The sequence below is a fragment of the Salminus brasiliensis genome, chromosome 8 (genome assembly GCF_030463535.1).
Source record: "Salminus brasiliensis chromosome 8, fSalBra1.hap2, whole genome shotgun sequence".
Lineage (NCBI taxonomy): Eukaryota > Metazoa > Chordata > Actinopteri > Characiformes > Bryconidae > Salminus > Salminus brasiliensis.
This window is the reverse complement of record NC_132885.1, coordinates 40,219,147-40,241,505: the sequence shown is the minus strand read 5'-3', so window position 1 is coordinate 40,241,505 and position 22,359 is coordinate 40,219,147. Positions and strand designations below refer to the sequence as shown.

At 36.1% G+C, this 22,359-nt stretch overlaps 2 protein-coding genes across 3 annotated transcripts; both read right to left on the bottom strand.

Annotated features, from left to right (window-relative positions):
* Positions 1 to 23: 23 nt before the first annotated feature.
* LOC140561397 (interferon-induced protein 44-like) lies at positions 24 to 7,312 on the bottom strand. Its single transcript, XM_072686582.1, has 8 exons — positions 7,203 to 7,312; positions 5,274 to 5,294; positions 3,479 to 3,738; positions 3,241 to 3,271; positions 1,051 to 1,246; positions 726 to 860; positions 463 to 634; positions 24 to 193 (listed from the first exon to the last, which is right to left on the bottom strand). The coding sequence occupies exons 3-8, from the start codon at positions 3,555 to 3,557 to the stop codon at positions 36 to 38; spliced, it is 771 nt and encodes a 256-aa protein (XP_072542683.1). The 5' UTR covers positions 3,558 to 3,738; positions 5,274 to 5,294; positions 7,203 to 7,312; the 3' UTR covers positions 24 to 35.
* Positions 7,313 to 8,239: 927 nt separating this feature from the next.
* LOC140561391 (interferon-induced protein 44-like) lies at positions 8,240 to 22,291 on the bottom strand. 2 transcript variants are annotated; one of them, XM_072686573.1, is made up of 14 exons: positions 22,212 to 22,291; positions 18,191 to 18,698; positions 15,979 to 16,091; positions 15,601 to 15,641; positions 15,284 to 15,304; positions 14,477 to 14,497; positions 13,691 to 13,711; positions 12,497 to 12,763; positions 12,351 to 12,381; positions 11,389 to 11,587; positions 10,880 to 11,014; positions 10,592 to 10,763; positions 9,543 to 9,643; positions 8,240 to 9,447 (listed from the first exon to the last, which is right to left on the bottom strand). In XM_072686573.1, exons 4-14 carry the CDS (start codon positions 15,623 to 15,625, stop codon positions 9,262 to 9,264), a joined length of 1,179 nt encoding a protein of 392 aa, XP_072542674.1. In that variant the 5' UTR covers positions 15,626 to 15,641; positions 15,979 to 16,091; positions 18,191 to 18,698; positions 22,212 to 22,291; the 3' UTR covers positions 8,240 to 9,261. The 2 variants fall into 2 exon arrangements, with proteins under 2 accessions (XP_072542674.1, XP_072542676.1); XM_072686575.1 differs by lacking the exon at positions 14,477 to 14,497.
* Positions 22,292 to 22,359: the final 68 nt, after the last annotated feature.

The window sequence follows — 22,359 nt, the reverse complement described above, 5'->3', positions numbered from 1 at the left end:
GCAGTGTAACACAGCAGCGTTAGCTTATCATTAGTCTACCTATTAAAATGTCCCACAGCTGTCTGTTTTATTCTGGAAACAAAGTGACTGACCTGCTCCTTGATCCTCCTGCTTCGGTAGATCTTAGTCAAGTCTCGGTGTGTCATTATGCACACTTGGTCCACTCTTGTCATGAAAACCACATGTGGAATTCCTGCAGCAGAGGAACGTGAGCTCTTACTGATCAGCGGCAGAACCACGAGTGGCAGCATATCTCTGCAGATTTTATTTAATGGCAGGAATGTTCAGAAAGAAGGACTTTGGCCTTCTAGTGAGAGATACAAGCTATCCTGAGCTGTCCTACAAGTGTTCAGACCTCAGACACACACCACAACGGCTGCACTTGTTAATAAGCAGTAATTAAATAACACTTCTAATGTTTCCTTTGAAGTAAATGACATATGTATGTAAAAGTGAGCTCACCTAATTTACTGGCTGCTGCTCTGATGGTCTTCATTTTCTGAATGACTTCATCGCTCATTAGTGATATTTTGTCTGCTGGAATCACGCTCACTAGACAGTGAATCCTATCGTTCAGAGTGGGGTTCAGGATGTAGTGTCTGTTGTCTTTATCTATTGGAGCATGAGGATGAAACTAAACATAAGAGGAAAATACAGAAAATTAAACCTTCTGTTTTAATTGTAATTTCATTGTATTTCATTTAGTGTGTGTGTGTTTTTCTTACTGTGTAGTTGTTGGGTATGTGGCCCTTTAACACACTCATGATGTCATCTGGGTGCATCCTATATGACTGCCCCTGTTCTAGACCCATCAAATTATAGAAGGCAAAAGGTAGGTTCCTGATATTGTACTTCTCAAACTGTAAATAATAATAATAATAACAACAATAATCAAAATGGGTTTTAATAGTAAGTGGTTTTACTAAAACTAGTGCACACAAGCAATTCCATCATCTTCAGTACATCCCGTTTATGCACATTTTTGAACGCTGCCACAATAGAATACATAGTAATAATAGTCTTTTTTTAGCCAAACAAGAGTGTCCTCACCCCTCTGGTAAAACTCATGCATGTTAAATCAGCAGTCGGACAGTGGATGTGGGGATGTCCTTCAAAGATGGTGTGGATGGTGTTTATAATGCTGGATTTCCCTGACCCAACTGGTCCATACAGAAGAAAGCGGAGCTCTCTGATGTCCCCGCTGCAAATTCTGAAGGACTTTAGGGCGTTGATCATTGGATCTTGTCTAAGAGGGTAAAGAAATAGTTCATAGTACCATAAACGAAATTTAGGCCCTGAGTTAGTTCAGTCCAGAGAAGAGAAAAGTCAAGCCGAGTCCTAAACTTTAAGTTCTAACCAAGTCAGAATAGATTCTTAATATTTTATAGTAAAGATTGTTTAAGTTACAGATGAACACAACCCTGGCACTGAGTGTAAATAATGGTTTATGGTAGAGCTGCAGAATCATCTGCAAAGTTGTACAAAAGATATTTTAGTCTGCTTATTCTGGTAGAAAACTAACCTGAGTTTACCAGTTTCTCATTGAGTTCTGACACCCTGAACGTGTGATTAACACTAATAGCCTGTTTTAACACTAATTGTCTTAATCTGAACAGGATTTCATTAACAGGATTTCTTTGGCATCATAATTACAACAAATCAAAGTAAAATTTAAAAAATAAAAACTGACACCAGCCATCAGAAATCAACGATTAGCTGCCTGATTAGAAACTTACTGAAAATAAAATTGTAAAGTAACCAGCACTGCTCTCAGCGGACCACATACACACACGCTTAAACTACACACACATGTTCAGGGAACAGAGTGTAAAATACTATGTGGAATACCCCCCCCCCCCCCCCCCATGTGCAATTAAGTCATTTGCAATTACCTGTAAATAATATTGTTATTGCTTTTTTAATTCTTATTTATATTGTGTATATAGTGTAAATTATTTATCTACACTATAAATCCCTTTCTGCTGTGACACTGACTAATAAAGAATTATCTTATCTTATTATCTTATCTTATCTTAACGAGCCTTTTCTGATTTTTTAAATGTGAAATTTAGGGAATAGAAGTAAAACGTGTTAAGTGAATGAAATACTCAAGTAAAGGATTGATACTTTAAAATCTACTCATATACTGTAACAAAGTACTTGTACGTCTTCACTGTATACTTCAAAATGATATATTATGAAAAAACATCAGGCAAAAACTTTGGAAACACGTGATTTTGACAGTCATCATTAGATGCATTCCAACATTCGCCTACATATCTGTTAAACGTCACTCAATTTTGGGTTGAAAAGCCATCAGTTGGCATCTTTTCATGTAGTCTTGGTGGTTCTGATGTAATATTTTGGATATACGTTATCCTGTTGTAGAATCTTCCCTCTTTTCAGCTTCAGCCAGTGCAATACTGCCAATGCCACTGGTGATCTTTCAAATTATGGGAACTCATGGGAAGTCCTCTGAGAATTGTTTTGCAGGTTTCTTGCTGATCTAGTCTTGACCTCCACAGATCCCCTAAACGGTCATAATCAAATCCACGCTGTAGAAACCACAAGCTGAAAACACCGCGCTATCTTCCTACAGCTTTCCCGTACCTCGTGGGAATTTGGATAACTTTTATTTTCAGATCTTTAAACAGTTGCTTAAAGGAGCTTACTGAGCACATAGGACTTCCAACACATAGGATGTCGAATCTTTTGCACAGGTCATGTTTATGATTTATTTTTTTGAATGTTTTAAAAAAGAGTAAGGGTGCATTAGGATTTGCTAGAAATATTGCTGTATGTTTGCGTAGCTACAGAGGCTGGGTTTACTACTTCACGTTATTTGCACTTATGTTTGTTAAAATATTTTATCTGCTTTCTTTGAGCATCATTTGGAAATGTTCAGTGAATTTAACATTTTGGAAAAATAAAACATGTTAAATATTGCTGCTGAAACCATGTATTTCCATTTTTTTTTGTTTTGTTTGTTTTTACTTTTTGAACCCTGTAGCTGCTTCTGTACACTGTGTAAATAATTCTGGATGAACGGACCACTAGAAATCCTCTAAATGACTCTTACATTGACTTCCATTTTTGCCTTCTCCAGTAAAATCCCCATTTTGGAGATCCATGTTTTTCATTGGACAGTGATGAGATGCACTTTGTACAAGCCACATTTCATCTTTCATTTTTTTCCCAAACATCTTAAGCTCTTATGTGAAAGAGTGACAGTGGACTTACTTCCATTGGACGATCCTCCATTCGTCAAGTTCTGTAAGACAAACGTTCTTGAGTTTTTGCAGCTTTTTCTAAGAAATGGTTTAGTTTGGGGTCATTTATCACAATGTTGGTCCCTATTACTAAACATGGTCCATTGCTGTCCATTACTGATGCTTCACTGTGATCTTCATTTATTCTCAATTTAGATCTATGAGCCATCAGTTAAGGTGTGAATAAGTTCTTTAGAATTCCTACATACCAACAAGGACCATGGCAGAGCATGAGGCACTACCCCATCGGTTCTGTATGGTTACAGTGTAGTTCCCTTCATCTTCCATCTCAGCCTTCTTGATTTGCAAGAAAACTGTTTTGCCATCCTTTCCGGTTCTGTGTTTGCCCTCCACACAGTACAGTTTCTGGATGTTTTTCTGCCATGTTACAGTAAAGTCTTCTGTGTTTGTCTCACAGCAAAGAGTGAACTCTTGACTTGCTTATCAGCCAAAACAGTGACGAATTCCACTGGAAACAGAAGGATGAGATTGTTAGAAAAGGATACCTGTTCAGCAGGGACCTGATTTGTATAGGGACATTTCTAAAGTGCTGGGAAGTGTTTGACAAGTCTATTAAGTGGATTATTGATGTTTTAGAGGGGGCGTTTTGGCTCATTTTATTTAGACCTCCAACAAACACAACGGCTACTTTGGGAGAATAGAAAAGTGAGGCTAAAAAGGCTAAAACCAGCTAGAAGCTGACCTACTCCACTGGCTACAATCTCTTTATTCCTACAGTTATAATTGTTAGTTGGTCCAATTATGTTTGAGATTGTAAATGAGATTTATTGAGAGTTAATGCATTGAAAGTCGACACTTTAAAAGTCGACAGTATTTCATAATGCTTGAGGAAGTAAAATGACATAAAATTAAAAAAACTATATTAAAAAAAATGTGTCACTGTCCAAATACGTATGGACCTGATAGGACTTATGTCCTGAACACTGCTTTAAAAATGAAGCCTTCAATAGAAAGCCTTATGAATTCTTATGTGCTATTTTTTACTTTTTACAAAACATTGAGAATTATTATAAAAAGTTATGAGTGAAAGAAGTACATTTTTTTACAAAAAAGCAAAAACAAAATCTGTTTATTTAGCTTAACCGCCCCCACAATGCTAACTGCACACCAACAGGACTGCAAAAATAATGCAGAAATAATTACAGTAATACAGAAATAGTTACAAAAAAATATGTTTGCTTCTGTTTGTTCTTGTTACAGTTTTAAGCTAAAATACCAGAAAGTACTAATTTCTTAGGGTAATTTTCATCTTATCTGAATGATTTAAAACAGCTGTAATTTTTGGACAGGCTGGGGGGAAATCAGTGAGTTTCATTCTGAAGCAAAATAATAGGGGTTTAAAACAACATCTGAGCATTTCCCCCCTCAATCAAAATCACATACTTACTATTTACACATCAGACAACTTATATTCTCTGACACTTTTAACCAACAAACCAATGACCCAGAGCAAATCTGTCAGCTAACTGAACCCGTGTGGTGGCCAGGCTTTGGTTTTTAAACTGAATTTGTGTACCACATGCTGGACACTTCTCATAAGGACCTATTTTGTGTACATGTGACTTTTAAAAGTGTGTTTGTTTTGTGGCTATACATACAATTCTATTTTTTTATTATTTTTTATTACATTTGAGGTCTTCATAGAAAGGGACAAAAAGTCTTCAGATCAAAAATCTGTAGACAAACTTGTAGATTATGTTATAATAATAACGTCTTAACCAGTTAACCAAACCAAAGTAGACATTTTACTCAATATTTGTTGTTATATTGTGAATTTATTGTGTTTCATAACATCTGTAACATCTATAATTGTTTGTTAAAAGGTAGTTATTACTCTGTGATCCTGATTTTAAGGCGTGTAAAAGTACAGCTAACTATATTTAAGTCTGGACCATAAAAAGTTGGAAATCTGGAAGCCAAATTAGTTCATATTTTATGTTTGGTTGCAAGCTTACAAGTTTGTATTGGATCATTTAAACTTACTTAGTGTTGGAGGGCGGTGACCTGTGTAATTGGAGACAAAAAGAATATTAGTATATACAGAACAAATAAGCTTTTATACCATAGAAACCCACTTGGACATTTAGGCTATGCTTTATTTGACAGTTTTTATTGTTTTAATTTTAGAGTCACACAAAAAAATTACAAAAAAAAAAAAAAAAAAAAAATCAAAATGATTAACTGGTAAAATTGTGTTCTTGGGTTTTTATTTAACATTTTTTCTTTTCTCTTATCTCAGATGACCAATTCAGAAAGAGGATATGCAAGTTTGTTTGCTTAATTGTACAGCATTTTAGTACAATTTATTATTTACTTATTTTATTTTCCAGCTACCAACTTGTTACTCCAAATAATGATGCAATTATGCAACATTTTATGTGCTTTTTATAGACAGAACCTGTTGGGCATTAGAGTGTAATTTTATTAGACTATTGGGATACCTACCATACTACCGTACTTTACCCTTCAAAAACCTTCTACCCTACAAAGCACTTTGCAGTTTGCACTGTGCATTTTTCCATATACACCCACTTGATTTATAGAACCTATATATCTAGTATTTTGAAGGTTGTGTCTGAGATATACCTGATTAATACCTAGATATTGAGGGACCGTAAAAGTAAGGATTACTTAAATTTATTGTAAAATGTGTTTAAAAATGAGATAATCCAATATACTGAAATATCCTACAACAAACACTCAGCACATACAGTCGGGTCCATAAGTTTGACACAGCAACTGAAGGCGGTTATTCATCTCCAAACAAGAATTAAAATGCTTCCTACAGTTATAATTGTCAGTTTGTTCAATTATTTTTTAGATTTTAAAAGAGATTCCTTAAGAGTCATGTAAAAGCTGAAAACGTTTTAAAAGTCTACACTTTAAAAGTCGACCCTTTATTTCAAAATGCTTGAGGAGGTATACAGAGGCAAAATTACATAAAATAAAGAAAGAAAGAAATGTGTCACTGTCCAAATACTTATGGATCTGACTGCATGTCCTGAACACTGCTTTAAAAATGAACCCTTCAATAGAAAGCCTTATGCATTATTATGTGCTATTTTTACTTTTTTTAAAACATACAAAATAATAAGTATATTTTTGCATTTTAAGTTATGAGTGTAATCAGTATGTTTTTTCATAGAAATAATAGAATAAAAACAAGAGAACTGAACTTTTATTTTAGTATACATCACAAAATTCTTAGGATACTAGTACCTAGTGAGATGCTAGGCCTGTTCTTGCCATGGTCTTCACAGTTCCCTGAGGTAAACTGTATATTGTTATTGTAATATTGTTATTGTTTTTTTATTTTTATTGTTTATATAGTGGTAATTTATTTACATTTACATGTAACTGAGTGTCTTGCTATCCATTTCTGCTGTGACACTGAGAATTTCCTAATAAAGGATTATCTTATCTTATCTTATCTTAAACATCATCTGTAGAAATTCTGGGGATAGAGCAGTGCAGCAAGACGACCCAAGAATCGAAGAGAACTGGATTGTTTGCAGGAGGTCCCAAAAGGGGGGACTGGGATATTCTCAAATGCATTCGTATCTGGACCTTTTCCCTATTTTGTTATTTTAAAGCTGTGAACTATGGAAATAAAAAAAAAAGTCTTAATAATATGTAAATAAATAAATAAATATATATATATATATATATATATATATATATATATATATATATATATATAATAGGATATGTTGAATATATTTAATAAAGGATACTGAATCCTAGCAGGAAATCACTGAAATACTCCCTGGTCAGGGCCTACACCCATCCCTCGGGTGCTATTTAGCACAGCCGATTGTCCGAACATGTATGTTTTTGGGATGTGGGAGAAAAACTGAGCTCCTTTAGGAAACCTACGCAGACCCGGAGTACAAAACACACGCAAAGAATCACCTGGTTCAGACGCTGCTGCTGAGCTCCGAGTCCTTCCTTCTCTGTGTGGCGCACTGTGTCTGCAGCTCTTCCTGTTTGCTGGGTTTATTTGAGATGACTCATTCACTTTCACTTTCAGAGGCTGTATGTGGGGGGGGGGGGGTCTAATGTTGTTTTGTTGAAACTGAAAGGAAAGGAAGTCTGAGGCAGTGCGGAAAAACCTCATAGTCCTCAGAGGAGCTTGATGCTAGACTGTGAGATGAACACTGAAGTCCTACTCTGATGGACTGGAGTATAAATGCAGACACAGCAAAGAGACTAGACGGTCAATCATGCCACTCAGGACCGAGGTCACACTGTCACGGCTACTGTATGTGCATGAGCAGATGCTTAGTGTGGGTTTTTATATGTGCTGTAGACACCATAATAATCCATTAACTACTAGCTCAGTTATCTAAATGATTCATATATTTACCATATTAATAAAGTGCATTAATAACTCAATGTATAATCTAGCACAGTGTCTCTCAACCCTGGTCTCTTTAGTGGTGTTTTGATGTCTCTGTTTTAGAGGCACTATCGCCCCCTACAGGGCTAGCATGCTCACTCAAATGTTTGCGTCTCAGTGTGGATGGAAATATTTGTAAAATCTTTTATTATTAAATTTAAAAATGCCCCGATATTTGTGGACAGGGCCTTAGTGCTTTTGTTGCTTTGACTAACATAACATGTATGTTATGTATATCCATTAATTACTAGCTCATCTATCTAGAAAGTTCTGCATGTTTTCCATGTTAATAAAATGCATTATTAACTTAATCTATAGTCTATGTCAGTGTTTCTCAACCCTGGTCCTGCTTCGTGTTTTTTTTGCTGCCTCTTCTTCATATCCATTTTGTGGTAGGCTGCGGTAACCACAAACTCAGCTAGCCTTTATTGGACATGTGTGTATCCCACCCTGCAAAAACTAATTTTAAGGAGGCAGCACCACCACCCCTGCAAACCCCTGCACAACCCCCTCCTTATATGTAAATGAATTAAAATATAAGCTTTCAAAATAAAGTCATATTATTTTATTGAACAACAATAGAGCATCAAAGCTAGCAGCTAGTTTAAATAACGTTAGCTATGCTAGTGATAGAATGACACCTATACACTCAATTTTACAGTATTATAACCACCAGGGTCAATAGAACAGTCATTGCTGCGAAGGTTAGCTGTAAGGTCAGCTGTATATCCTGTTGCAAGGAAAAACACTGATAGGTCTACTGAGCACAAAGGGATGCTCTTTGTGGCACTCTCTGAAAAATCTTATCTAGGCTGGTCAACCAAGCTAAAGGACCTGCTGGCTCTGAAACATCATCTAGGCTGGTCAACCAGGATAAAGGACCTGCTGGATGACAGCCAGTACAGGCCTGCACATGCCAACCTCTGCTAAACTACCCCAATGTGCTTCTCTATTGGTCATTTATTATGAAGTTTTCTTCAACATATCAGGTTTTTTCTCATGAATGTAAATATTGGTTGGTTTTTTTTACTGTCTTAAATCTACAGCCAAAAAAGTTCTGCACATGCATGTCTATGCATATTGTGTTTATACTGCTGTATAAAAGATGTAGATGTCTTGTTGGATGCGCTGTGTTTTTTTTCTGAGCCAATGCATGAGTTTAGTGAGAGCACAGTCAGACTAATGACTAATAGCACATGGGCAATCTGTTGCTTATGTTCTGATTCATGACATTAACAGAACTCAGAACTACATTTACATCACATTAAGAAAATACAGCAACATCACTGAGGCGTCATCAATAGAGAAATGTACAGCCACACACAGACCATTTTTAAATAGTACTGTATATTTTCACAGACTGGCCACTTTATGGGAAACTCCTATGTTATAGCTGCACTCCTGTGATAGCTGGCTTCTACATTCTAAGCCAAAAAGCGATCTATATATTACTGGAAATTACAGCAGAGATAAATATGTTAAGCAATGACTGAATGAAAGAAGACATGTCAAGTTAACGTGTAACATTAAGATTGGCAGAAATCAAATTGGGAACATCACATTTCCTCATTCTCATTCTACAGTTTTCTGCTGGTTGGAATTCCTCTTCAGAAAGTCGTCAGCTGAATGCACAATCTGTGTGAAGGCTTCCAGCATCAGGCAGTTCAGCTGCTCATTGGGTTTGGTCTCCTCGTGGTAGTTCTTCACCGGGAAGATGCAATTCATCGTGACGCCCAGTTTGTTGCTGCACTCAGTCATCTGCAGACACAGTGGTGTTAGTCACTGTGTATCTGTTGAACTGGTCAATGGCATCATAAAACACTATAATACACACTGTGAGCAAAGTGCCTGACCTTCTCCTTGATCTTCTTGCTTTTGTAGAGCTTAGTCAAGTCACGCTCTGTAATGGTGCACGCCTTGTCCACTCTGGTCATGAAAACCACTTGAGGAATTCCTGCAGATCACAAGTGTGTGTTAGTGGTCTTCTGAAGCTTCACTTTGCCAGATATAAGTTCTTTGAAAATGTAGTCTCATACAAAAACAGCATTTTTGGTCACTGAAAACATAGGTTTCTGTGTTTTCAGACAGTCTACAGTCTTAAGGAAAGACAGCCTGTGTAAAAGACTCTGAAATACAGCTGATGACTAAGTCGTTTCTTGTTTAGAAGTAACTTTAGCTCTGTATTGTTCATTAAACTGTAGACCTCTGTAGGGTGGAAAGATCTGAGTGTTGGATGTTCCGGAGATAGTGGTGGAACCATGGAAATACACTGTCTGTAAACCCTCAGCAGATACCTGGGCTTTCCTAAAGCTTTTATTTTCTGGCAGGAGTTTTTCTAATAAGAAACCTTCTCAAAACACAGTGATTGCAAACACCACAACTGCCTTTGTAAAGATCAGTATCTCAATCAATGTGTGTTTTTATATTATTATATTATTACTATAATGATTATTATATTTTTGTTTTATTGCTGATGTAATGTCCTGTACATATAGATTTTTTGACAGCTGTGTCACGGTTTGAAGGGGTTGGAGACAGAGGCGGACGTACACACAGGATCTCTTAAAATAAAACAAACAGAAACCAAACAAGCACTAAGATTACCAAATAAACAATACCAGAATCACACAAACAGGCCAAAGCAAAAAACCATGAAACCAACATGAACACACACCAACTTGGACATGCACACGCACAAGACCAGACAAGGGACGACCGAAACAAAGGGGTTACTTATACAGAGGATATTGAGAAACACCTGGGGGTAACAAGGGGGCATGGTTACAAAGGAGACACTGGTGGAAACACTAATGGGCAGGTGTGGCTAGGACAGACAAGACAGAACACAGCCAGACATGACAGAACAGGACAAGCTGACTTTGTCTTTGAAAAGTGAGCTCACCTAATTTACTGCCTTCTGCTCTGATGTTCCTCATTTTCTGGATGACTTCATCGTCCATTCTAGAAATTTTGTCTGCTGGAATGACGCTCACTAGACAGTGAATCTTATCGTTCAGAGTGGGGTTCAGGATGTAGTGTTTGTTGTCTTCATCAATTGGGTCATGAGGTTTAAACTAAGAGAAGAAAAAGAAAACTTTACTGAAACAACATCAGCAACCAAGGATTGACTGTTATATTTCATGTAGTGTGTGTGTGTGTGTGTGTGTGTGTGTGTGTGTGTTGATCTTACTTCATAGTTGCTGGGAACATGGCCTTTAAAAGCACTGATGATGTCATCAGTGTGCACCCCCTTTAACTGGTCCTTTTCCAGACCCATCACATCATAGAAGGTGAACGGTACATTCCCGACATTGTACTTCTCAAACTGTAAATAATAATAATAATAATAGTAATTATAATATTTTTTTTTCTAAATCAGCATTGAGAAGCATTTAGAACAAATATTCCTTTCTCACTCTTCAGAAAAACTGAAAGAGTGAACCTACCTACACCAAAAACCAGACAGCTGTGAAAGGAAGGCTAAGTACAGGTGGAAGCAATGATGAGTAGCAGGACTAAGGAGGACACAGGAGAGGGTGGGTTCCCAAAGCCCCAGTTATGTTACATCGAATCTCCACCATCTAGGCCCCCTCCATCACACGATGCTACCAACACTGAGAGGGTGAAGGCTAACATGTGGTCTGTCTGAGATCTGTGAAGTCAGTCACTGCAACCAAACATAAGTTTGAGTGTCCTCACCTTTGTGGTGAAACTCTCGCCTGTTACATCTGTAGCAGTCAGACAGTTGATGAACTGATGTCCTTCAAAGATGGTTTTGATGGTGTTTACGATGCTGGATTTCCCCGCCCCGACTGGTCCATGCAGAAGAAAGCGGAGCTCCCTGACGTCCGGATTGCTAATTTTAAAGGCCTTTAGGGCGCTGATCATTGGATCTGGTCTAAAAGGGTAAACAAAAAATTCTTAGTACCATGAAGTTGAGAAGTGTTCAGTTTGCAGCTCTTCATAGAGTCCAGTCAGTTTCTAATGTATATTTTGGATCATTCTGGTATTGTAGAAGTCACCCTCTTTTCAGATTCAGCCTTTTAACAGATGGTTTGAAATTTGTATCCAGGATTTGCCGGTATTTTGTAGAATCCATTCTTCTTTCCCCCTGAGCAATACTCCCAATGCCACTGATGGCAACACAACCCCAAAGCAAGATAGATCCACCCTCATTGCCTCTTTGCCTCTTTTCAGTTGGCAGGGTGTTCTATTCACAAAACCAAAGTTCCTTCTTTTTCTACAGATGTCTCTTTCTGTTTGTGCAAGCAATGCTGCACAATTGAACAGTGCACCACCCTCTTGACTCAGCTACTGCAATTCTTGCCAGTTCTCTATGAGAGTTTCCTTCCAGAGCTCATCTTGACCTCCACAGTTCCCCTGAACTGCAAGCTGAAAACACTTGGCTTTGTTTTAGTACTCTTTACTCAGAAGACTGGAGGAAAAGACTGTTAGCACAACATTTGAAAAGTCAGTGACTTTATCAAGCTTGGAAATTTGATTCAGCTGACCGTTCCTAATTACAGTTGGTGACAAGCCTCAGGTCTGGTTTGCTAATCGAAGTCTGAGACCTTGCCAGATCATTTGTAATGTTTTTTTTATTGATTATGTTTTGAAAAACAGGGTAACTTCAAACAATCTCATGTTAAAGAATGACTTACTTCCACTGGACGGTCCTCCATTCATTGATTTCTGTAAGAAATGCATGATTTATTGTAGAAGTAAAAAACTGAGAGAGTGGACCTACTTACACCTACTCTAGGTAATCAGTTATGGTGTGAATAAGTTCTGTAGAATTTCTACATACCAACAATGATCATGGCAGAGAATGAGGCGCTACCCGATGAATTCTGTATGGTTACAGTGTAGTTCCCTTCATCTCCCAGATCAGCCTTCTTGATTTCTAAGTAAATCGTTGTGTCACTTTTTACTGTTCTGTGTTTGCCCTCCACACAGCACAGTTTCTGGTCTTTCTTCTTCCATGTCACAGTTACATCTCTTGTGTTGGTCTCACAGCGAAGAGTGACATCTTCTCCTTCCTTGACTTGTTTATCAGCCAAAACGGTGACAAATTCTATTGGAAACAGAAGAAAGCGAAACTCATCCAGCAGGAAATGTTAATCTACAGATAAACATATTCAGTGTATCCTCATTCAGAGCAGTTTTTAAAACCTTTTGGGTCATGTGTCATTATTTTATAGTTTAACCACTGAATTGATGGAGGTGTTTTTATGGGACAGGGATTTGCTTAGATAGTTTAGATACTGGGTTAAATGTTTTTATTGGGTAGTTTTAGCAGTTGGGTAAAAGTCTGAATCATAGCAACAACCCAGCAGGCAGTTTTTTTTCCCCATCATAGTTTGTAAGGAGGCAGAAATGTATTTACTTTTAATTATACATTTAAATAATTTCAAGTAAATCATTGACAAAAAGGTAATGCTAGGCCAATCGAAGCAAACACTGATATGGCTTGTGGTTTTAGAAGCTTGTTATATTGAACCAGTACTGTGAACTGGTAGCTAAATTATGGTTGAATTGGTATTGGACCATTTACCATTTACTCACCAGGTGATGGTGTAATTGGACACATAAAGAATATTATTTATCAGGGAAAAATAAGCTTATGTAACATATAAGCTCACATCTCAAATTTCAATGATAATTGATTAAAGAACACACTTTCCAAATTATTTACTATTAACTATTTGTATTGAAGTAGGGTAAGAACTACAAGAGTTGCACTAGGCATGTTTAAAAAAGAGAAAAGTTGACCATGATGGACTTATTTGTCGCTTAGACAAACAAATGACAGCTCTACTCGTAATATCTGTTTGTAATCAGTTTGGATAAACAGAAAACTGCCCTCAAAATGAGTACTTTGCATTATTGTCCAGTCTGTATTAAACAGTAAAATCAACTGGAAGCTAAGTTAGTGTTGACTGGATGTTTAATTCAAAGCTTCTAAATATGTACAAGTCTGAATTTTATCTTTTAATCTTACCAGGTGATGGAGGGCGGTAAACTGTGTAATTGGAGACAAAAAGAATATTAATAATTAGAACAAATACAGCCCCATTGATGATATAAACCCACTTGCTCATTTAGACAAATTATTTTATAACCCCTTAAGTTGTAGGTATTACCAAGTATGAACTATTTTTATGACTCTACTAGAATTACTTTGGATGGCATGATTTTATAACTTATACTGAAATATCAAATAGCTTCTAGCTATTAACTGGCTGAATGAGTTACATGCTAAATGCTAAATTACACTGTAATGTCAGAGTACACTAGAGTAAACACACAGAATCTCACTATAGATAATTATTTAATACTAAGAGGTGATAAGTACCAACAAACAAAGCCCATATCTCTGCACAAAAGTAAGCAAAAAAACTAAATATAAAAAACAAATGTAATCGTTGAGGATCCAGTAAAACCAGTGAGAAAACAAGCAAGAACATTTGCAGACCAGATTCAGATTAGTGTGTAGGTAACATATATTACTCTTATATCATTAAGTAAAGTTGTCAGGGCATGAGGCCACACCCAACAGAAATAGAAATTTCTCTTGCAAATGCAATTAGATATAATGACCAAATACAGAATTTCATTAATAAATTACAAATCTTTCTAAATATTACCATTTTGTATAGCAGTTAGCATTTAAGTATAGCAGTGAATTTCCATGGGACCTTAATTTTTTCTCTGTTAAGTTAGTGTAGACTGTATGTTTGATTTAAAGCTTCAATGTACAAGTTTGAATTTTTGCTTTTAAACTTACCAGGTGATGGAGGGCGGTAAACTGTGTAATTGGAGACAAAAAGAATATTAATAATTAGAACAAATACAGCCCCATTGATGATATAAACCCACTTGCTCATTTAGACAAATTATTTTATAACCCCTTAAGTTGTAGGTATTACCAAGTATGAACTATTTTTATGACTCTACTAGAATTACTTTGGATGGCATGATTTTATAACTTATACTGAAATACCAAACAGCTTCTAGCTATTAACTGGCTGAATGAGTTACAAAACACAAAATGATGCTAAATTACACTGTAATGTCAGAGTACACTAGAGTAAACACACAGAATCTCACTATAGATAATTATTTAATACTAAGAGGTGATAAGTACCAAAAAACAAAGCCCATATCTCTGCACAAAAGTAAGCAACAAAACTAAATATAAAAAACAGATGTAACCGTTGAGGATCCAGTAAAACCAGTGAGAAAACAAACAAGAACATTTGCAGACCAGATTCAGATAAGTGTGTAGGTAACATATATTACTCTTATATCATTATATATCTTATATCTTATATCAAGTTGTCAGGGCATGAGGCCACACCCAACAGAAACAGAATTTCTCTTGCAAATACAATTAGATATAATGACAAAATACAGAATTTCATTAATAAAATACAAATCTTTCTAAATATTACCATTTTGTATAGCAGTTAGCATTTAAGTATAGCAGTGAATTTCCATGGGACCTTAATTTTTTCTCTGTTAAGTTAGTGTAGACTGTATGTTTGATTTAAAGCTTCAACATACAAGTTTGAATTTTATCTTTTAAACTTACCAGGTGATGGAGGGCGGTAAACTGTGTATTTGGAGAAAAAAAAAATTAATCTTAAAATGTAACAACATAAGCTCCATCAGACAAGCCCCGTATTTCATTTTAATTAGTTGAAGTTGAAGTCGAAAAGTCAAAATTTAGTATAATATATACTATAAAAGTAGAATGTTCTTTTTATAGTTTTTTTACAGGGTCCTTGGAGGCTTTACTAATTTACTTTTTTGCAAAAACACAGCATTTCAGTAAAATAACAAAATATAGATATTAAGAAGTAAATGAATGAATTTATTGAATTAATTAAGTGGTTTATTTAAACTTACCGGGTTTAGATTCCTCTCCTCCCATGTTTGAAGCTATGGAACTGGGGGAAACACATTATTATTAATTACAATCACAAATATTATTAAATAAATGTACCAGGATAGCCATTGAATTAAGCTGACAGAAGATGTGCCGCCCTATTCGGCATGGTTTATTTGCAAAATGCAACACTTGCTGCACTGCAGTCTAACCTAACATTGGCCATCGGTTGGATGGGTGCTGCTAAATTAGTGTTGGGTTCTTTGGTGAAAGAATGAAAACCTGAAGTTACAACATGCAAGCCATCCTAAAAGCATTCAAAGACATTCTGCAAGGAAGAGTGGGTAATAATCCCAGCAGGTTGATACAAAAATGTAGACAAGAAATAGCTGATTTACCCCTGTCAGAAGTGCTGCTGAGCTCCGTGTTCTTCTCTGGGTAATGCTCTGTGTCTGCAGCTCTTCTTGTTTGCTGCATTTATACGATCATTCCTGTCCACTTTCAGCTTTCACTTTCAGAGGCAGTTGATGGGTTGGGTTGGTGGATGAGAGGATCAAATGTTATTATGTAAATGACCCATTTCAGAGAAACTGAAACGGAAAGGAGACTGAGGCCGTGCAGAAAACACACCATAGTCCCAAGAGGGGTTTTATGTTCTACTGTGCAGCTCTGATATTATGGAAAATAACTACATTTAGAATGCTACTGCATAATGCATACACAGCATAGCAACTAGACCAGTTCACCAGTATCAGGCATGGCAATCATTGTTAATTATGCGTATAACTGTGTTATAATAGCAAAATTACTCCAATAGTTCACCCGATCTCCTAAATGCCCTGTTACCTTACTCTACTTTCACAAAACCCTGCTACACTACTCAAATGTACTACTCAATGCCCCATTCCTCCACCTCATCAGTCTACCCCATATCTTCAAAGCCCTATTACTCTACCCTATCTTCTCAACAGCCTTTTATGTTACCCCCATTTCATCAATGCCCCATTATTCCATTCCCATCCCATCAATGCCCTGTTACTTCACCCCATCTCCTCAACACCCCAATACTCCAACATTGGGCTGGATCAAGTGTGTTGGGAGCAGGGTAAGCATTAAAATGTGCAGGGCAGGGGGTTCTCCTGGACCAGGGTTGGAAACCATTGATGTGGAGTAACACAGTTACACAGTAGTCCTGTGTTAAACTACAAATGTGGCAGATTAAATTGAATTAGAATTGGTGGGCTTGTGGGAAATCCTGACCTGGACCTTGGAGGCATCGCTGTCTCAGTCTTTAGCCTGTTTTTCCGCTTTGTATCACTTTCTAGCGCTTATCTTTTATATCTGTTTAGTCATCTACTGCGTTGTACATTTACTAACTGTTTTTAGATTGTGATTACAGTCCACAGGTTAATCAACTGCAAGTGGTAAGTCACTACTTTATTATGGCTGTTGGGCTTTTTGAGTGTGCAAAGTGTGGTATGTTTAGTCTAGACCCTATTTCCACCGCAAGTGATAAGGATTGTGTTTGTACTAAATGTATGCTAGTTAGCTCTTTGTTGGACAAAGTGGAGCAGTTAGAGGTGTGCATCATGGGTTTACTAAAGAATAGAGAGCAATAGTCACTGGTAGCAGCCCTGGATGCCTTAGGGAGAGCTAGTAACGCTAGTTTGCCATCAGAAAAGCCATCAGTTGGAATCTTTTCATGTAGCTCTTGTTGGTTCTGATGTAATATTTTGGATATACGTTATCCTGTTGTAGAATCTTCCCTCTTTTCAGCTTCAGCCAGTGCAATACTGCCAATGCCACTGGTGATCTTTCAAATTATGGGAACTCATGGGAAGTCCTCTGAGAATTGTTTTGCAGGTTTCTTGCTGATCTAGTCTTGACCTCCACAGATCCCCTAAACGGTCATAATCAAATCCACGCTGTAGAAACCACAAGCTGAAAACACCGCGCTATCTTCCTACAGCTTTCCCGTACCTCGTGGGAATTTGGATAACTTTTATTTTCAGATCTTTAAACAGTTGCTTAGAGGAGCTTACTGAGCACATAGGACTTCCAACACATAGGATGTCGAATCTTTTGCACAGGTCATGTTTATGATTTATTTTTTTGAATGTTTTAAAAAAGAGTAAGGGTGCATTAGGATTTGCTAGAAATATTGCTGTATGTTTGCGTAGCTACAGAGGCTGGGTTTACTACTTCACGTTATTTGCACTTATGTTTGTTAAAATATTTTATCTGCTTTCTTTGAGCATCATTTGGAAATGTTCAGTGAATTTAACATTTTGGAAAAATAAAACATGTTAAATATTGCTGCTGAAACCATGTATTTCCATTTTTGTTTGTTTTGTTTGTTTTTACTTTTTGAACCCTGTAGCTGCTTCTGTACACTGTGTAAATAATTCTGGATGAACGGACCAATAGAAATCCTCTAAATGACTCTTACATTGACTTCCATTTTTGCCTTCTCCAGTAAAATCCCCATTTTGGAGATCCATGTTTTTCATTGGACAGTGATGAGATGCACTTTGTACAAGCCACATTTCATCTTTCATTTTTTTCCCAAACATCTTAAGCTCTTATGTGAAAGAGTGACAGTGGACTTACTTCCATTGGACGATCCTCCATTCGTCAAGTTCTGTAAGACAAACGTTCTTGAGTTTTTGCAGCTTTTTCTAAGAAATGGTTTAGTTTGGGGTCATTTATCACAATGTTGGTCCCTATTACTAAACACGGTCCATTGCTGTCCATTACTGATGCTTCACTGTGATCTTCATTTATTCTCAATTTAGATCTATGAGCCATCAGTTAAGGTGTGAATAAGTTCTTTAGAATTCCTACATACCAACAAGGACCATGGCAGAGCATGAGGCGCTACCCCATCGGTTCTGTATGGTTACAGTGTAGTTCCCTTCATCTTCCATCTCAGCCTTCTTGATTTGCAAGAAAACTGTTTTGCCATCCTTTCCGGTTCTGTGTTTGCCCTCCACACAGTACAGTTTCTGGACGTTTTTCTGCCATGTTACAGTAAAGTCTCCTGTGTTTGTCTCACAGCAAAGAGTGAAATCTTCTCCTACCTTGACTTGCTTATCAGCCAAAACAGTGACGAATTCCACTGGAAACAGAAGGATGAGATTGTTAGAAAAGGATACCTGTTCAGCAGGGACCTGATTTGTATAGGGACATTTCTAAAGTGCTGGGAAGTGTTTGACAAGTCTATTAAGTAGATTATTGATGTTTTAGAGGGGGCGTTTTGGCTCATTTTATTTAGACCTCCAACAAACACAACGGCTACTTTGGGAGAATAGAAAAGTGAGGCTAAAAAGGCTAAAACCAGCTAGAAGCTGACCTACTCCACTGGCTACAATCTCTTTATTCCTACAGTTATAATTGTTAGTTGGTCCAATTATGTTTGAGATTGTAAATGAGATTTATTGAGAGTTAATGCATTTTCATAACTATGACACTATTTCATAATGCTTGAGGAAGTAAAATGACATAAAATTAAAAAAAAACTATATTAAAAAAAATGTGTCACTGTCCAAATACGTATGGACCTGACAGGACTTATGTCCTGAACACTGCTTTAAAAATGAAGCCTTCAATAGAAAGCCTTATGAATTCTTATGTGCTATTTTTTACTTTTTACAAAACATTGAGAATTATTATAAAAAGTTATGAGTGAAAGAAATACATTTTTTTTACAAAAAAGCAAAAACAAAATCTCTTTATTTAGCTTAACCGCCCACAATGCTGACTGCACACCAACAGGACTGCAAAAATAATGCAGAAATAATTACAGTAATACAGAAATAGTTACAAAAAAATATGTTTGCTTCTATTTGTTCTTGTTACAGTTTTAAGCTAAAATACCAGAAAGTACTAATTTCTTAGGGTAATTTTCATCTTATCTGAATGATTTAAAACAGCTGTAATTTTTGGACAGGCTGGGGGCTACCTCAGGAAATCAGTGAGTTTCATTCTGAAGCAAAATAATAGGGGTTTAAAACAACATCTGAGCATTTCCCCCCTCAATCAAAATCACATACTTACTATTTACACATCAGACAACTTATATTCTCTGACACTTTTAACCAACAAACCAATGACCCAGAGCAAATCTGTCAGCTAACTGAACCCGTGTGGTGGCCAGGCTTTGGTTTTTAAACTGAATTTGTGTACCACATGCTGGACACTTCTCATAAGGACCTATTTTGCGTACATGTGACTTTTAAAAGTGTGTTTGTTTTGTGGCTATACATACAATTCTATTTTTTTTATTATTATTTATTACATTTGAGGTCTTCATAGAAAGGGACAAAAAGTCTTCAGATCAAAAATCTGTAGACAAACTTGTAGATTATGTTATAATAATAACGTCTTAACCAGTTAACCAAACCAAAGTAGACATTTTGCTCAATATTTGTTGTTATATTGTGAATTTATTGTGTTTCATAACATCTGTAACATCTATAATTGTTTGTTAAAAGGTAGTTATTACTCTGTGATCCTGATTTTAAGGCATGTAAAAGTACAGCTAACTATATTTAAGTCTGGACCGTAAAAAGTTGGAAATCTGGAAGCCAAATTAGTTCATGTTTTATGTTTGGTTGCAAGCTTACAAGTTTGTATTGGATCATTTAAACTTACTTAGTGTTGGAGGGCGGTGACATGTGTAATTGGAGACAAAAAGAATATTAGTATATACAGAACAAATAAGCTTTTATACCATAGAAACCCACTTGGACATTTAGGCTATGCTTTATTTGACAGTTTTAATTTTAGAGTCACACAAAAAAATTACAAAAAAAAAAATCAAAAATCAAAATGATTAACTGGTAAAATTGTGTTCTTGGGTTTTTATTTAACATTTTTTCTTTTCTCTTATCTCAGATGACCAATTCAGAAAGAGGATATGCAAGTTTGTTTGCCTAATTGTACAGCATTTTAGTACAATTTATTATTTACTTATTTTATTTTCCAGCTCCCAACTTGTTACTCCAAATAATGATGCAATTATGCAACATTTTATGTGCTTTTTATAGACAGAACCTGTTGGGCATTAGAGTGTAATTTTATTAGACTATTGGGATACCTACCATACTACCGTACTTTACCAATCAAAAACCTTTTACCCTACAAAGCACTTTGCAGTTTGCACTGTGCATTTTTCCATATACACCCACTTGATTTATAGAACCTATATATCTAGTACTTTGAAGGTTGTGTCTGAGATATACCTGATTAATACCTAGATATTGAGGGACCGTAAAAGTAAGGATTACTTAAATTTATTGTAAAATGTGTTTAAAAATGAGATAATCAAATATACTGAAATATCCTACAACAAACACTCAGCACATACAGTCGGTTCCATAAGTTTGACACAGCAACTGAAGGCGGATGTTCATCTCCAAACAAGAATTAAAATGCTTCCTACAGTTATAATTGTCAGTTTGTTCAATTATTTTTGAGATTTTAAAAGAGATTCCTTAAGAGTCATGTAAAAGCTGAAAACGTTTTAAAAGTCGACCCTTTATTTCAAAATGCTTGAGGAGGTATACAGAGGCAAAATTACAAAAAAAAAAAAAAAAAAAGAAATGTGTCACTGTCCAAATACTTATGGACCTGACTGCATGTCCTGAACACTGCTTTAAAAATGAACCCTTCAATAGAAAGCCTTATGCATTATTATGTGCTATTTTTACTTTTTTAAAAACATACAGAATAATAAGTATATTTTTGTATGTTAAGTTATGAGTGTAATCAGTATGTTTTTTCATAGAAATAATACAATAAAAACAAGAGAACTGAACTTTTATTTTAGTATACATCACAAAATTCTTAGGATACTAGTACCAAGTGAGATGCTAGGCCTGTTCTTGCCATGGTCTTCACAGTTCCCTGAGCTAACCTGTAAATAATATTGTTATTGCTTTTTTACTTTTATTGTTTATATAGTAGTAATTTATTTACATTTTTGTAACTGAGTGTCTTGCTATCCATTTCTGCTGTGACACTGAGAATTTCCCCACTGTGGGACTAATAAAGGATTATCTTATCTTATCTTATCTTAAACATCATCTGTAGAAATTCTGGGGATAGAACAGTGCAGCAAGACGACCCAAGAATCGCAGAGAACTGGATTGTTTGCAGGAGGTCCCAAAAGGGGGGACTGGGATATTCTCAAATGCATTTGCTTCTAGACCTTTTCCCTATTTTGTTATTTTAAAGCTGTGAACTATGGAAATAAAAAAAAGTCTTAATAATATGTAAAAAAACAAAAAAACAACAAAATAAACCCAAAACATATATATATATATATATATATATATATATATATATATATATATATGAAAAATATATAATATATATAATATATATATATATAATATATAAAATAGGATATGTTGAATATATTTAATATAGGATCCTGAATCCTAGCAGGAAATCACTGTTTGCAAAACAGGAATACTCCCTGGTCAGGGCCTACACCCATCAAAATAAAGGGTGCTATTTAGCACAGCCGATTGTCCGAACATGTATGTTTTTGGGATGTGGGAGAAAAACTGAGCTCCTTTAGGAAACCTACGCAGACCCGGAGTACAAAACACACGCAAAGAATCACCTGGTTCAGACGCTGCTGCTGAGCTCCGAGTCCTTCCTTCTCTGTGTGGCGCACTGTGTCTGCAGCTCTTAATGTTTGCTGGGTTTCTTTGAGATGACTCATTCACTTTCACTTTCAGAGGCTGTATGTGGGGGGGAGGGGTCTAATG

Bases quoted from the DNA above. Each gene is read 5' to 3' on its own strand.
- LOC140561397 (XM_072686582.1), bottom strand. From the start codon at position 3,557: ATGGAAGATGAAGGGAACTACACTGTAACCATACAGAACCGATGGGGT. The intron at 635-725 runs GTAAGAAAAACA...TCTTATGTTTAG, and splicing joins ACATACCCAACAACTACACA to TTTCATCCTCATGCTCCAAT. The intron at 194-462 runs GTGAGCTCACTT...CCTCTGCTGCAG, and splicing joins AGCAGCAGCCAGTAAATTAG to GAATTCCACATGTGGTTTTC.
- LOC140561391 (XM_072686573.1), bottom strand. From the start codon at position 15,625: ATGGGAGGAGAGGAATCTAAACCCG. The intron at 13,712-14,476 runs GTAAGTTTAAAA...CCAATTACACAG, and splicing joins TTACCGCCCTCCATCACCTG to TTTACCGCCCTCCATCACCT. The intron at 12,382-12,496 runs GTATGTAGAAAT...CATTTCTTACAG, and splicing joins CTCTGCCATGATCATTGTTG to AAATCAATGAATGGAGGACC.